The sequence below is a fragment of the Aythya ferina genome, assembly GCF_964211825.1.
Source record: "Aythya ferina genome assembly, chromosome: 10".
In the NCBI taxonomy this organism is placed as follows: domain Eukaryota; kingdom Metazoa; phylum Chordata; class Aves; order Anseriformes; family Anatidae; genus Aythya; species Aythya ferina.
In genome coordinates, this window is record NC_140306.1 from 4,074,648 (window position 1) to 4,090,520 (window position 15,873).

The 15,873-nt window shown below is 44.4% G+C and overlaps 1 protein-coding gene across 2 annotated transcripts in view; it reads left to right on the forward strand.

Annotated features, from left to right (window-relative positions):
* RYBP (RING1 and YY1 binding protein) overlaps positions 1–13,326 on the forward strand; it is a 45,061-nt gene extending 31,735 nt beyond the window's left edge. For both annotated transcript variants that reach the window (XM_084531544.1, XM_084531545.1), the window contains exons 3-5: positions 5,171–5,347; positions 5,468–5,566; positions 9,288–13,326. In XM_084531544.1, coding sequence (XP_084387670.1) covers positions 5,171–5,347; positions 5,468–5,566; positions 9,288–9,540 — 529 coding nt within the window. In that variant the 3' untranslated portion in view covers positions 9,541–13,326. The remainder of the gene's footprint in view (positions 1–5,170; positions 5,348–5,467; positions 5,567–9,287) is intronic.
* Positions 13,327–15,873: the final 2,547 nt, after the last annotated feature.

Consider the following 15,873-nt stretch of genomic DNA (forward strand, 5'->3'; position numbering starts at 1 on the left):
TTACTCTGCTTGCCATGAGCCAGCCTTGCCAGTGCCACTTACTGGGACAGTCCCAGATCGGTAGGTGCAGGCACAACACTTCTGGGCAGGTCTGTTGGTTCAGATTTGGTAAGGACCTAAGTGCCAAAATCACGCTCTAAATAGAAAAACGTTTCAGCTTTCGCATGTATCAGTATTTCCTTGCTGCAAGGATCAGGAGGGTTTTGCAAATACCTGCTCCTGTGATGCAAATTGCTGTGCAACACTTCAACTAATGTGAAACAATTTGGCTGAACACACCTTTGAAAGCACGGTTTAATTTAGTTTAATTGCTCTTAGTTTGGGAGTGGGAGAAGACAATCTTTTTCACGTGATGCTGAAGAAGTGGGTAATGTTCATTTGTTTGTCACATCAGGGCTGGATCGTGACAGCTGAGTCTACCCAGGCTGTCGCTTTAATTAGGCTTTGCTTGGACAATTTTCCCTTTACTTAATGTCAGGTAGAAGGAAACTTAGCTCTTTCAGACGCTTGTGCTGAAGAACTGTTGGTTTGAGCCAATCTGGTAAATCCTTGCTTCTGGCTGGGCTCTTGATTAAACCCTGGTGTGTGTGTGTGTGTGGAGCAATAATTGGGAGAACGCATCTTGTCCTGCTCTTGGTGTTTGCAAGACGGAACAGAGCACCGGGGCTCAGCGCTTGGTGGGGATTTGTGCACCCAATGCAGCACCAAGAATGGCAGCTCTTCACATCGCTGCTTTGGGAAGCTGAGGTTTGCTGGCTGTGCTCTGTGTCAGACCTACTGAATGGCACGGTGAGATCACAGAATCACAGAATTGGCTGGGTTAGGTTGGAAGAGACCTCAAGATCTTTGAGTCCAACCTCTGACCTAACACTAACAGGCCGTCCGCTACGTTCATGAAGTGTGAGTGCCGGTTGGAAGGCTTAGAAGAGCCTGAGCTGGGGTTTGGTTTCTGTCACCTAAACGTGTTTGTGGCTTACATGAATTGTTTTAATGTTAGAGAGTAAGCTGACAGGCAGATTTGGGGTAAAAATGGTTAATGCGCATTTCTGAGGCTCTTCAGTCTTACAAAAGATTTGGAAGGGGCTTTGAGTTTCTGTTCAGGTTATTCTGCTCGAATGATACACCATTATTATTTTAATATAAGTTATTTGAGTTGAAGCATTCTCTTTGGAGAGTGCCAAAAAAAAAAAAAGTGCCAGATGGGAACAAAATTAGGGGCAGAGAGACTCAGCCACATAGTACTGCTCAAAAAAAAAAAAAGAGGAGGAAAAAAGCAGTAAAAAGGGATCCTTCTGGTTTTATGACTTCAAATTCTGTGGTATAAGCCAAAGGATGCTAAGTCATTGTAGCCCACATGGGAACGAGGCTTGTTTCTCCACTGTGTTTTTTTATTTTTATTTTTTATTGCTCATACTCTGAAAGGGAAGACGGCGAGTATCCGCGGCAAACCCTGATTGAATTCATACCCGTTCCTGTTTCTGGAAGGCAGCTCAAGCTGGAGGAGAGCTCGCAGCCTCGGGCAAGGGGTGGCAGCGAGGTGGTGAGTGCCACCTGGCTGCCACCAGCCTGCCCAGTGCCACCAGTGCCACCGGGTCGTGCCTGGGGAGCCGTGACCTGTGCTGGGGAGCCGAGGTGACATCGGTGCCAGCCTTCGCCGTGTGGTTTTGGTGGGCAGGGAGACTTGGAGCAAGGCTTGGATATCGCAGATATTTCTCTCGATTGTGGTTACTATGGTTATAGCTCGCGGTGGTGAAATGTGCTGTTGGACTTGCTTTGCTTGGCTTTTTCGTAAAGGGCTTGTAACCAGTGTGTGCTGGCTGTAGCAGGAGTGTGGGCCTGCCTCTGAGGATTTTATGACTCCAATTATTATTATTATTATTATGCCAGTTGCATAGCGGACCTGTTCTTGAGCCTTCCTGAGCTTGCTGCTAGTGTGAGTGAAATGGGGCCAAATCATGAATTGGAAAGCCACTCAGGCAGTTGCATTATTTTTAAACCAAACAAAAACAATAAAAAACCTGTTCCTCGGATCCTGAAACATGTTCACTGGCAGCTTTTTGGCTGGGTGCAGAAGACACCCCCAGTGCTGCCGGGCCCCCTCTCCTTGGGCACGCGCCTCCCACCCGCGGGGCTTTCGCTTTCACGTCTGCTCGTAGCAGCGAGCAGGGGAGAGCGTAAGGAGGAGTATGCAAATGCGTTTTTTGGAGAAGTTGTGCTAGTTGTGTCAGTGGCTGGCCAGAAAATGATAAAACTTAATAAATGGAGTGTGCTGTCAGACCCACAGATAACGAGTGGGAGGTCATGGAGGGAGGTGGCTCTGCAGGAAGCTTTTTTTTTTTTTTTTTTTTTTTTTTTTTTTTAATACGTAACCTTCCCTGGGGAAATACGGTGTGATTATTGTAGTTTTCTTTTAGTTGATAAGTTTCCACTTTAAAATTCACATCTTTATTCAAGCCATGCAGCGCTCCTGCAACGCCAAACGCATGGTGGTAGCCGTTAAGGTTAGAAATAAGGTTTGGAAATAACATCACAACCAGGCACAGCAGAAAGACTTTGAAGGTGCTCTCAGATTCTTGAATTGGGATTTCCCATGAACAGCTCAAGTTTCTGATTTAACTGGCTGTGTAAACAGCAAATAACTGTAAGTCTGGGCAGAGGAGGCAGCTTCAAGCAGTGAGGTTAATCACGTAGGGAGATAGTATCTACCCTTCCTTTGAAGGTTTCTTGATGCTTTTTTTTACTTTATTTTTTTAAGATATGGGAAATGAAGATCAGGAAACAGTGTGTGAACATCCCTTTTTTTTTTTTTTTTTTTTTTTAATAGTATTTGCTGCTGGCAAGGAAAGGTTTCACGGCTCCGCCATTCCTGGAAGAGCAGCAGGTCAACAGGTTGCTTTAGACAAGCTGCTGCAGCTTTTATTGTGCTCGCATCAATCTGAAAATCTCTTCTGTATAACCCAAACGCTTACTCTTATGTGTTTATTCACAGTCACCCAGACAGAAGTTGCTGTATACCAGGGTTTTAAATGCAAGGATGCTAAATACCTTCACTGTTCTGTAAAATATTCGGTGGAACAGGTGACTGCTTGATCTGATCTGCAGAGCTTTTCAGGATCTTCCCAGGATCATAGTTATCTAAGGCTGTAGTCCAAAATCTTCTTTGTTTCATCACTTGGAAATACATGTGGATTGTTGCATAAAATGTATTTTAGTTTCTGTAATGGGTGAAAAATACAAACACCAGTGTTGTTGAGATAGATTAGTGGCCTGATTCCAACCTGTGGACTTGATGATAACCTGTGGTAGTAAAATCAAATATCTAGGTATATACGGCTTCAGTTACGAGCCTCTTCATACTCTTGTACAGAAAAACATCAAGAGAGGTGTATTAGGAATTTGGATTTTTCTGTGACAGGAAGGTAGGACTATAGAGTCCCACTGTCTGCATTTCTCTCTAAACGCAGATGCTACATTTCAGCAATTTGCGTTTTGTATGTTTGTTTAAACACATGAAAACACTGCATAGCTCCTTAAGAAAGGCTCTGAATGTGTAGATAAAGCACGGGAGGTGGTTCTGGAGGGTACCGGTGCTTCTTGCCGGAGCAGGTTTACCAGAGCTCCTTGTCCCCAGGGGCAGCAGCCGCCAGCGCCCAGGGCGTGTGGAGCTGCCGCGGGTTTCGTGCTCGCTAACACTGAGCAGGGCCAAAGGATGACATTTTGGAGAGCCGGGTAATCAGCAGTGCAGCGCTAATGAAGTAGGTGATGATCAGACTAACAGGGTTCAGCGCTTCGGGGTGCGTGTTTCAGCAGCAGTCATGGCAGGCACTGCGGCGTGGTCACACTCGGGCCGCGCGGGCGCCTCAGCGAGGCCTGGTGGTGGTGGCGGCCGAGGCCTTGGCGCTCCCGCTGGTGGCACCAGCAGGGCTGGCATCAGGCCCCATCATTCCCCGATGTTCCTGGTGGTTGTGTGCTGCCCCTCCAGGGCTCTTGTTCACAAGGTGTTAATGTCTGACCTATGCAGGAAACCCAAGTTGTGTTTGTACCCCGTGTAACAGCTGTGGGCAGGTACGGACAACTGCCGCAATTAGCGTGCGGCTCATAATTGAGGATGGATGGAGCTGATAACCCGGCCTTCTTCCCCTCCTAAGCTGTGTGGATGGTGCAGGGGGCGTTAGATCCCTCTGGCAGGTCCATCCATCACCGGCAATCAGAGCGTTTGGAGAATAAACTGCTTTGTGATGTGCCGGGCCACGAGGGTGAGATTTCAAGTTGTTAAGCTGAGAGGAGCTGAAAGTCTGGATGAGGAATGCAGAAGAGACGAAGGCATAAATCTGAGAGACTGCATGAGCACCAGGTTCTCCTTGCATGCTAAGGCATTTTTCTGTATTAATCATAATTTGAAATGCCCTTTGAAAGACAGCTTTGCTTACCTCTTTCCCTTTTCTCTTTGACTCCAACCTCTGAGTTTTATTCTTAGGCATTACTTGGGCCGTGTACTGCCCTTGAACTCCATTATCTCCCTCAAACTGGAGCCTGCTGCTGGGGGTCCCAGCACAAGTCAGTCGCTTCCCTCGCTTTACCTTGGCCTGCCCCATGCTCTGGCAGCAAAAAGCCATGCTGGCATGTTCTCTGGCCCCTTGCTGTGTTAATCGGCCTGTTGGTAATCTCGGTGTGCTCTGCAAGTGCCTGACTCTCTTCTGGTGCTTTTCCAGTCTGAACATACAGCGTGCATAGCACTGAGCACCATTCAGGGACTTCAGACAATTGTATGAGGACAGTGTGTCGGAGGCTGGCACAGCCTTTCTGCCGATGGAGTACTGAATGCCTGTTTGTTTTCTGTGTTCTTTCCAGTGAATTTCAGTCCCAGTGTTTGGAACAAAGTCATCTCAGTTACCTTCTCTTGTTCTTTGTTACATGTGCTGTTCGCTGCGTCAGCAAACTTCGAAACTCATTTGAGAAATTAAGTTGGAAAATACTAAGGAAACCAGTGTTTTAATTTGAAAACTTATGTCTTGTTTGGTAGCAACAGTAGTACTCAACATTAAATAAGTGCGTCCATGTGGTATGTCAGTAGTGAAGTATTCTTCCCCAGTTGCTGAAATAGATGCTTTTTGTGAAGTGGTCTTTGCTGTATGAATTCTGACTACAGATCTCTTTATTGTCATTATAGAAAACCTAGGATAAACTCTCAGTTGGTGGCACAACAAGTTGCCCAGCAATATGCAACCCCACCACCACCTAAGAAGGAGAAGAAGGAAAAGGTGGAAAAACAAGACAAAGAAAAGCCTGACAAAGAGAAGGAAATTAGTCCAAGTGTTACAAAGAAGAACACTAACAAGAAGACTAAGTAAGTTTTAACGATGCTCTATTGCGTGTAGTGTGACTTCATTACTGTGCATTGATTAATTAAGTTAAAAGTTAATTTAACTAACGTCATGATCTCCCCTCTTCCCTCCAATTCTTACAGACCAAAGTCGGATATTGTGAAAGATCCTCCTAGCGAAGCGAATAGTATACAATCTGGGAATACTACAACAAAGACGAGTGACTCAAATCACACTTCAAGGTAACTTTATAGAAAAATTAAGCTCTTAATATTTGAGAATTGTATAAATAGCAGACACTGCTCTTTTTGGTGGACTGGCAGAGTACAGTCTAACTGACAGTATGACGATGCCACCAGTGGCTATGAGCCTTGTATGCATGCAGTAAGCATTCAGCCACCCTTCTGGTGAGGACAGATTCAGGCATTTGAAATGCTCATTCTATTAGCCACTCAGTTCCCGTTTTTCTGCTTAAATAATCATGTGTCAACCGGGCAGTAATGCCTCTTGGCTGTAAAATACACTGGGCAGAATTCACCAGCAATCATAGTGGTCTTTTATCAAATTCGTACCGTCATTTGGTAGCAGTAACGAAGTTTGCTTTTAAAAAAATTCCTTACCTGTAGCTAAATAATTGTAATTGTCAGGATAATCCTCTGAGTATACTGGAGTTAAGACTGGATGAGCAGATTTGTTGGAATCTTGCTATCAACAAAAGGCATGAATGGTTGGCTTTGTATTTGTCTATTTCAAATGAGCAGCTGTTTGTGGAGAGCTGTTTAGTCTACACTGATGCTCCATGCTTGTTTTCTTTAGGGTGGTGTCTTGTGCTTTTTTCATAATTCAAAAATTCAGAGTCAAAGTACAGTCCTTATGTTTTTGAACTTACAGAACTGCAAGAAGCAGAATTCAACTGGGTACTTTCCTAGTGTGGGACACGCAAGAATTGCATCCATTCTGTAATTGCATAATGTTTTATAGGGAAGCTAAGTGAACAGAAGCACAATTTTTGTTAGTTGCAACCAGTCATAAAGTATATGCAAAATATGGCTTCCACTGCTGTGTTAGCATAAAGATGGGCAAGGCATGACTGCAGAAAACTGTCTTGGAAGATTTTAAATAATAACATGAAAGCATTTAGTAATAGCGTCTGCCCTTTACAGAGTAATTCACTGGAATGTAGCGAAGGCATTGTGAGATTTGCTGTGCTTAAACTGGAAGACCGAGCTGTTTGTGGTGACTACTGCCAACTCTTCCTCAATCCCCAAAGATTTAACTGTCCATTCCTGATTCGATTATAGAAATACAGCTTCATTGCAGTGATATTTCTGTCTTGTTTTTTTCAAAACAGTACTTACTTTGAGGGTTAGGATGCAGGGGACTTGATGCACTTGACTAATGAGATAACATTAAATTGATAGATTGCATCAAATAATTGTTTTTACTCCTTAAAGGAGTCACTTTGTCTAGTGCAGAATCATCTAGTCCATCTTTTGCGGCAAGATTTTTGTCATTCCTAATTAGTCCTTAATAATAGTATCAAGACTAGCTGGAGTATTTTTAAGGGATACATCATTTCCTTCAGTTATTAAACTGTCTTTTTAAGTGCTTAGTTTAGTGGAACTTTTCTTGCAGCTCACTGCCCTCAAGAGTGCTCTCAAGAATCTTTTAAAAGAACAGGATTTTTTTTACAGAGTTCCAAGTTATCTATTCAATTATTTTTTGTGCCCAGGTTTCCTAGCTTTTTTGGGTAACTTGTATTCTAAGGGCTGCTGTTTGAACTTCTTGGTTACCATGCCTGTTTCTGAAAAAAATACCTTCTGCATCTTCCTGTGCTCTTTGATTGTTTTGAAACACATTTCTAGCTTAGCCATAAACCTTTTCAGCTGTAAAAGAGGATGTGAAGCATCGGCGTGTTTAAATCAGCAATGGCTTCTGACAAGCAATAGCAGGAATGCACGTTCAGCCCTGCAGAAAGGTGGAGGCAGTAAGGTCTGTTCCGGTATCTGGGCCGGCATTTCTTTGGCTGTTTCATAGTACAAGAGAAAACAAATGACCTAGTCAAATTACAGGAAGAACCGGGTTTCCTAGAGGAACTCAGAGTTTAAGGAGGAAAATACGTACGTGTACTACGCTTCCGGGAATGTTTACTGCTGCCTCCGCTGCCAGTGCTCTGGGGGCAGCGCTGATCTGCTGAGACACTAGCCGAAAGCTGATGGAAACCCCAAAAGTTGCTGAGCTGGCCGGCCTTTCTTGTTACCCACAAACACGGTGACATCATTTCATCTAGTCTGTGGTTATGTGTTAAGTTTGCCAGCTCTCACAAGTGCGTCCGTACAGCGCATACACGTGGGCGTATGTCTCGCTGCTGCAATTCAGTAAGCACCGGTACTGCTTTGGAAAGAGCAGTGTCTGACCCGAGGGGCAGATTCAAGTAGGAAGTTTTATCTGTAGTTGTTATTACATGGTTGCATTTTAATTGTATTTTCTGTGTATTAGAAATGCTGCTCCTCTTGTGCGTGTGATATGTTGAAACAGCCTCCTAGGTTAGACATAAAAACACTGTTTTTGGTGCAGTAAATTCTGTTTTGCTAAGGAAGTTTGCAGAAATACTGTTGTTTATTTCTGAAGCTGTGCATCCATCCTTAATACTTTCTCCTATTCTGTCCAGTTCTGGAATACCACTTGGACAGCTGCTTCTTAAGGGCTTCCCTCTTGTTAACTTAACGCTGCAAGCTAATGAGTATACATGGCAAACACAAAGTCAGCTTGATTTCCTCTGGTTTTGTTTAGGCTGCATTAGCCTAATATTCCATAGACAAAGAGAAGATAGGTTTAAAAGCTGGAGCTTGATCCCCAAGTACGCTACCCTTCCCTCCATCTCTTGAAATAAGGCAGTTCTCAGCAAGCTACTTTTCACTGAAGTATAAAGACTCTCCTTTTTAATTTCCCTACTGGGAATATTCCACTGCTTAAGTCTGACCCTTAATTAGGAGCAAAAGCTGTAAATTGCAGCAGTTGCTGCAGCTGACTTGGAATTGGTTGGTAGTTGGAGGAGTGTCCAAGAGCTTGTTGTTTCAGAGCTTTGGACCAGCCCCTGAAATGCACATGAATGTCAGCTTCCTAGAGTCTAGACCCTTATTAGCTACATTACTAATTGAATGATAGCACAGCATGCAAATTACTGAGATAATCCTGAGCTATAAATATCAGTGTGTTCTCTTCTGTTGTGTTTTTCTTTTTTTTTTCCCCCTAACCAAAAAGAGCTAGCTGCAAGAAATATCATTGCACGTTCTGGATTTTATTTTCAAAAGCCTTGTTTCCAGAGGGAATGCTTTTGAGCGATTTTATCTATAGCCTGATTGGGCATCTGATTTGTATGAGCTCAAAGCAGCTGAAAGAGAAGCCAAGTTGTCCCAGTGCCTGCGTTGTTTGCAGCTGCAGAGTTCCAATATGGGAATGAAAGAACCGTGTTCAAATGCTTTCATGTGGTTTTGTATTGCGGAGTCACAGCCTTGTCTCATAACATCAGGGCACATGATGAGATGGGGAATTTAGATAACAGAATTCTTTCATCTGCCCCTTGGGGAGGAGATCCCTAGGTCTCCCTGGCTCCTGTCTGCTTGGCTCTGTTCTAGTGTCCTCCTTTCTGGCTGAGCTGGATTAAAGATAACCGTCTATAGCACAGCACCTTTTGCTGAGCTCTACAAGACAGGTCCTCCCCTCGGGATCCAACGTGCTGCTGCAGCCCTCACAGGCTGTGCTGCTGCTGGGAGCAGAAGGTCAAACCTTTGTCCTCTGCTGAGCAGCACTTACTGCTACCTAGATGCTCTTCCCGATTGTTGCAGTCTGTGCAGGCGAGTGGAGAAGTCACCAAGTTTGTTGAATGCTGTTTTTTGTAACAAACTCTTCCTTTCTCGTTTATTTTTATCCTGTTTATAAATGTTTTCTCCTTTATTTTAGACCCAGACTGAAAAATGTGGACAGAAGTACTGCGCAGCAGCTGGCAGTCACAGTGGGAAATGTCACAGTAATTATCACAGACTTTAAAGAAAAGACTCGCTCCTCTTCCACGTCGTCTTCTACAGTGACCTCCAGTGCAGGATCAGAACAACAGAATCAGAGCAGCTCGGGCTCTGAGAGCACAGACAAGGGCTCGTCCCGTTCCTCCACGCCAAAGGGGGACATGTCGGCAGTCAATGATGAATCTTTCTGAAAATTGCACATGGAGTTGTGGAAACTATGAATCAGGGTATGAAATTCAAACACTCCACCTGCCCATGCTGTTCAGATCCTGGAGAGCCTCTTTTGTGCTTGAACACACACTTTCTTGGACATCGACCTCTTACTGATGCAACCAGGATAATTTCTGCTTGCCGTGGGCATCTGGCCACCAAGGAATTTCTCACCCTAACGATTACTCTTGACACTTTTATGTATTCCATTGTTTTATATGATTTTCCTAACAATCATTTATAATTGGATGTGCTCCTGAATCTACTTTTTTATAATATCTGCTGTGCACAATTTTCCATGAACATTACAACTTTTTGTTTTGGGATAGGGAGTGGGTGGGGAGGGAAGGGGGCTTTATTTATTGCATTCACAAACTCCATCCTCTCTCAACATATCCTTTTTAAGTTCAGTTCTTCTTCCAGTTATACTGTGTACTATCAGTTTTGATATAAATTATATATAAATATATATATAAATAAATATATATAAAGGGTTATTTGAAACCAATACATGGAAACGCTGGTGCTTGAAACACTGTGAAGTGAAAAAAAAATATTGAACAGTTAAAGATCTGGGACAGTCCCCTTCTGTGAAAGTGCTGAAACTGAAATGGAACTGGTCTTAGGTGAAAAGCGTTCCTGAAGGTTTGAACCTAGATGGGACCCATTCTCTCAATTTGTTCCTTCCCCATTTCTTCCCTAAGCAATGGCTATAAGTGTACTGGACACAGTTTTGATTTTTTTTTATAATACCTTGGGATTTGAAATCAGGAGATTGTTCCAGATAATGTGTATTTCTACTAGGGTAACTCAGCTTGACAGCTTGCAGGTTCGTGTCCAGCTGGAGCGTAAGTGTTTAGAACTAGTCTGGTGCCAGCACGCCACGGATTCACGCGTTTCAGTAACATCAGCACTGCTATGTCGTGCATAGCCAGCCCCCCAGAAGTTCGGTATCCTTAGGTTTAATGACTTTTTTCTCAGTTTTCCAGTCCTGCATCGATGACTGGGGTAACTTTAAAACTGGAGCTGTTTGCTGTGGGTTTTGCAGCGCCCAGCAGTGCGCGGCTCGCTCATCGTCCGCTCCCTCCCGCCTGTCCTGTCCGTGCTGCCGGCATCGCTGTTCTGTTTGAATTCCAGCCCTGTCCCGGGGGTGATCTCTGAGCAGCGTGTCGCCTGGTGAGGACGTTAGGCTTGTCCACACTAGGACACCCTGGGCATGCTGCTGGGGGAGCAGACATAGCGATGAGCTGCCCCGTTGGCGAGCCAGCAGCGCGTGCGACTCCTGCTGGCACCCAGTACCTCTTGGGTTGCGTTCTGAAGCTGTTCAGGCTGTAACTTCTTCTCCTGGCCTGTTAGTGTTGCTTTACAGTTTACCTTCCATGCATTATCCTGCTAAAACACTAGTCTGAAGAGGTGAAACAAACCTTTTTTTTTAAAAAAAAAAAAAAAAAAGCAAAACACCTCTTTGGCTTTTCATCTTCGTTCAGTGGCCCCAGGGTGCCCTGCAGTAATTTCAGGCACAGAGGCTGTGGCTTTATTCGACATCAAATGCATAACTTCTGGGTGTGAGGATAGAGGGCCACTTCTTGGCAACTTTGTGCCAGCTTGTTGTGTTGTGAACTATTTGCTTAGCAAGAGTGATTTCTCTTTGTGGAGGCAACGGATTTGAAATTTCCTTTAAAATCGGTGTGGTTTTGAGTAGCAGACGTAGGTTCCTTTCACACTAGCGACAGAAATCTGTGAGGTACCAATCCATTACCACCTCCGCTCGAAGGCACGTGCGGTGGCAATGCCTTTGTGGTGGCGGTTTTATTCCGGATACGTCGATATGGACACCCCAACTTAATTCTGCTTATATTCACAGTATAGGCTGTCTGTACCTTTTTAAGCATTTTTGAAGTATTTATTAAAGAACCAAAGGAAAACAGATGCTTCCTACGAGCATCAAGACAATTTATTATACATAGTTTTAAATACTATGAATTTCTCAATCCACGTTTTAACATTGGTGGGATATTGCAAAGACATTCCTTTTCCAGTTTTTACTATTCCTTTAAGGGTCTCAGGGAGGGTAAACTGGTCAGCCATATTTATTTATTTTACTGAAATGTATTGGAATAATTTTTTAAGAGAGATTTTTTGAAGATGCCCCTGAACTTGTATATTTTGCACTGCTTTATAAATGATCCATTATCGATTAGGCTTGCGTGCATTTTGGCCGTGATCCAGCAAAGCGTGTAAGCGAGTGGCAAGTCCCTTCGGCGGGGCTCTTTCTGGTGCTTAGTCAAACACGTGCTTGCATTCTTTGTTGAATCTGGGAATTTGTGCAAAAAAAAAAAAAAAAAAAGCATTGTGTGTACCAGGAAATCGCTTCTTTTTAAAGTGAATGGACCTGTAGATTAGTTGAAAAAGCTTTAACGCAGTAACCAGCTACTCATAGGCTACTGATTAAGTCAGTGAAATCTGTTTCTTTGGGTGTGCCTCCTTGATAAAGTAGCTTACTATACATAAGTGGGAAAATTTCTTTGGAACAAGTGACCTGTAATTCTGCATTTCGTAGAAATTGCTAGCTAAGCGTTGAACTTACCCGGCCTCATTCGTAGCTGTTGTGTTGTGGATTTGGAGGATAGCGTTTGCTTTTACACTTGGTTTCTGAAGTTAGCACCCCCAAGGCATGTGTCTGGAAATGGGATTCCCTTCGCACGTTGCGTCCTCTGGTTATCCTGCTGTTGTTGGGGAGCATGTTTAAAGCCAACCAAGCCAACAAAAACACTAGTATAGAGGAAGGACCAGGCTCTTGGTATTCAGTGGCACGGAAAGCAGGTAAGTAAAGCACAGTGTTACGTTCGCTAAGTTTCAACTTTTACACAGACACACACATACACCAACACAGCTTGCCTGACTTGCTCAGTTTGACATAGTTATGCAAAGGAGAAATAAAAAAAAAAAAAAAAAGGCATTTTACACAACCAGGCTATTTATTTTAATTGGAACACTTTGCTCATTTCGAATTGGACAGATCTAAAACATGGCAGTAGCTTCCGCGAGTTTATTTCCACTGAGACGTCTTCACCTGCCTTACCAAGATCATTCTCAGTCTACTTTTTTAAGCTCTACCATAAACTTAAATTATTGAAAATTTATTAATTGCTGACTATATAATAACCTTTGCTTGTATGTAACCGACTGGTTTTAAGAGCCAACATTTAGAGTATGACAATGGAGCTGAACAGTTTTTAATGCGCAAGCAGTTCTGTTCTTGTGTATGACTTGTAACCTTAATTTACTGTGTAAAGATGGTTACATTATTTCCTTAGCTTTGTTTGTTGGAGACAAATATAGAATGCTTGTTTAAGTATGTCAAAACATAATCTTATCTTGTGGATTTTTATGTTAATGTATTATACGAGCTATATTTTTCATTTGCCCAGAAAGACAGCTTGTATAACGCTTTTGAAAGTTTTTCCGCTCTGTAAAGTCTTTAGAGCTGACAGTCCTGTTAGGTTTGTTTTAATCTTCATGCTAAAGTGTCAATGGTGGTTTTGTGAACTGGTCAGAAATTCACAGGTCTTAAATGTTTTCGGGAAATTTATATTGGACACTGCTCTTTGTCTAGCAAATAAAAGATGTTAATATATTCCTGTTACTGGCATGTGCACGACTGTTATTAGAAGCCACTTTATCATTTTCCTGCTTTAAATAGAAATGTCTATTTATGAATTCTGCTTGTAGTTTTTTCACAAATAAAATAGTAAAATTTAATTAAATCTGAAAGCTCTCTTTTTTGGGAGATGCCAGCATTCAGGGCCAGCGGAGTCCTGCTGAAGCACTTTGTCTCTCTGTACGTCTTGCCCGTGAGCCGTCCCCGAGCACCCCAGTTCTGCAGACACGGTTGCACACGTGAAAAGCTTCAGGCATGTCAGTACGTCCGTGTTGTTCCCTGGGACTGCCGGTACAAGGAAAGCTCATGGTGGGTGTCTGCAGAATTTGGGTTCTCTTACCGTGAAGTAATCATTTTTCCCCTTTCTGTGGCTGCAGAAGCGCAGTGCAGATCTTAGTGAGATCCCTTGGGAGTTCCTTCTGGTGTCTTGTGCTAACAAACTCCCACGAGTAAAATTAATAGAACTTAATTGAGGGCCTAATTATATTTTTTGTGACATAAAAATGCAGGTATTTTGTAAGCATTTTTTTTCCTCTGCTAGGAAGCAAGCTGATGGAAATTGCTGTGCTCCCTTCTAGTTGGTGTTTGTTTTTTCCCCACCTGAGAGGGCAGACATTTGGTGTAACTGTGCCAGTCCAAATGTGAAGCTGAAATTCAGAAACCAAGCGATTGGTAAAATGCAAAGAAAAATATCTTAACTGCAGAGGTGTGGGTGCTGTCATTTCTCCCCCCCTCCAGCCCTGAAGGAATAAGAGACAGTTACTAAACCAAAAGCAACCTGGATATTTTTGTGTGTGCTGGGGGAGGTGTCTGTTACAACCAGAGGTCGCTTTAAAAAAAAAAAAAAAAAAAAAAAAAGCACACTATGCAAACACACTCTTAAATGCTTTTAACCTCAGCTGGAAACGAGTCAAAACGCTTGGTGCCAAGAATAAGAAGAAACAGGAAAGGTAGTGCTTGTCGTACAGACCCGAGGAGCGCTGGCTCGCCGTGCCAGGAGTGAGCGGAGAAACGGGCTGGCCGTGAGGAGCAGAGGCTCCTGGCCCCACGGGCTGGCAGCGATGGCATGGGCAAGGCTGGGGCTGAGCCATGGCTCGGGTAAGGCTGGGGATGAGCTGTGCTGGTGCCGCTGGCTTGGGTAGCACGGGTTTGGCCAGCCCATCGTGGGACGACGTCTGCGTAGAGCCGTGGAAAGGCAGCAGGCGGCTGTGGCAGCGAGGGCACCAAGTCCTTAAGGTATGTGCTGAACTTAGTGTCGTGGCCAAAGGCTTATGTCGCTACCTGTAGGGGATGTAAACTTAAATCTGAGCTTACCTCCCTTACATAAGGGAGGAAAAAAAAGTCTGGAGAGCGCTGTGGCAGCGGCGGCAGGCCGGTGCTTGCTCTCGAAGCATCTGATGAGCGGCCCGTGTCCTGCAGCAGCTTTGTTGCTCATCACTGTGGGAGTTTCCAGGGGCCGAAGTGAGAAGTTTCACCACGAAAGCTGTGGCAGAGGTGACAAATGGCTGATCCTCGCCCACTGTGTTGAGGCGTGAGGTTGGGTGGAAGTGCTGAGTGCTGTCAGGCCAGCAAAGAGCCCTAAGACGGGTTGTGCTTGGAGCCTGACTGCTGGCAAGCTCCTTGCTGTCTCACAAAGAGCTGCATCAGAAGAAATCACTCTTGGCACGGTGGAGCTACTGCCCAAATTTCCTTTTTCACATACCCACCAAAAAAAAAAACCCAAATCCTCATTATTTAATACCCACACGCCAGCTGTGAGGATGGGCTGGGGGTGCTGCTGGCAGCAGTGAGGTGCTTGGTGCTGCGGTAGGGCAGGGCAGTGAGGCCGTGCTGTGCTGCTGGCCGGGGCTGTGGTTCCTCCGTGGCTAAATTTGGGCCTTCAGGCAAGTGCCTTGGCTCGCAGAGGGCCTGCTGCCACCCCGCTGGTGTGGTTGGGTAGGTGGAAACCCGAGGCTCCAGTACTTCAAAGGGAGCAGTGTGAGACTTCGCCTGTGATTCACGAACTGGGAGGAAATAAAAAGAAGAAAAAGCTAGTATATAATTTTCATGCAAGAATCCATGTTTTGCAGACCTTTTTTTTTCTTCTTTTGTGCTGTGCTCCTTTCCCATCAACCCCTAAAAAGAAATTGCTCACACCAAAACGGTAGAATTCACATCTAATGCATGTCTTGTTTCAGGTTTTTATTAAATCTCCTTCTTTTTCTTGGCATTCAGGTAAATTCACAGAAGGTTGGGTTGACCATCTTTCACTTTTCTTTCATTTGGGTCTGCTGCTCCATTTGTGGAGGCCTGAAGTGGCCCTGCAGGGGGGACGGACACCCTCCAGCAGCTGGGGTTTCACAGCTGGGATGCCAGGGCTGGCAGACTTCCCTTGTGTGTGATCCGCAATGCTTCAAGTCTATTCGTGGATTTTGTAGCAGCAATAAGGACAGGGAAACCTCAGGTTTCTCTGCCTTTCCTTTTCTCTGTTGTTCCATTCTTCAGTACTCAGGTAGGTGAGCCCTGCTCCTTGTCTTTGCTGCTGGTTGGTGCGGTGAGGGTTTGCTGGGTTTGGTCCTGGTGGAGGGCTGCTTGGTGCTGTAAGCAGCCCTTTTCTAGCCAGGGTTGAGGCCAATGCTGATCCTGTCTGAACCTGTTTAATAGGAAGACTTTA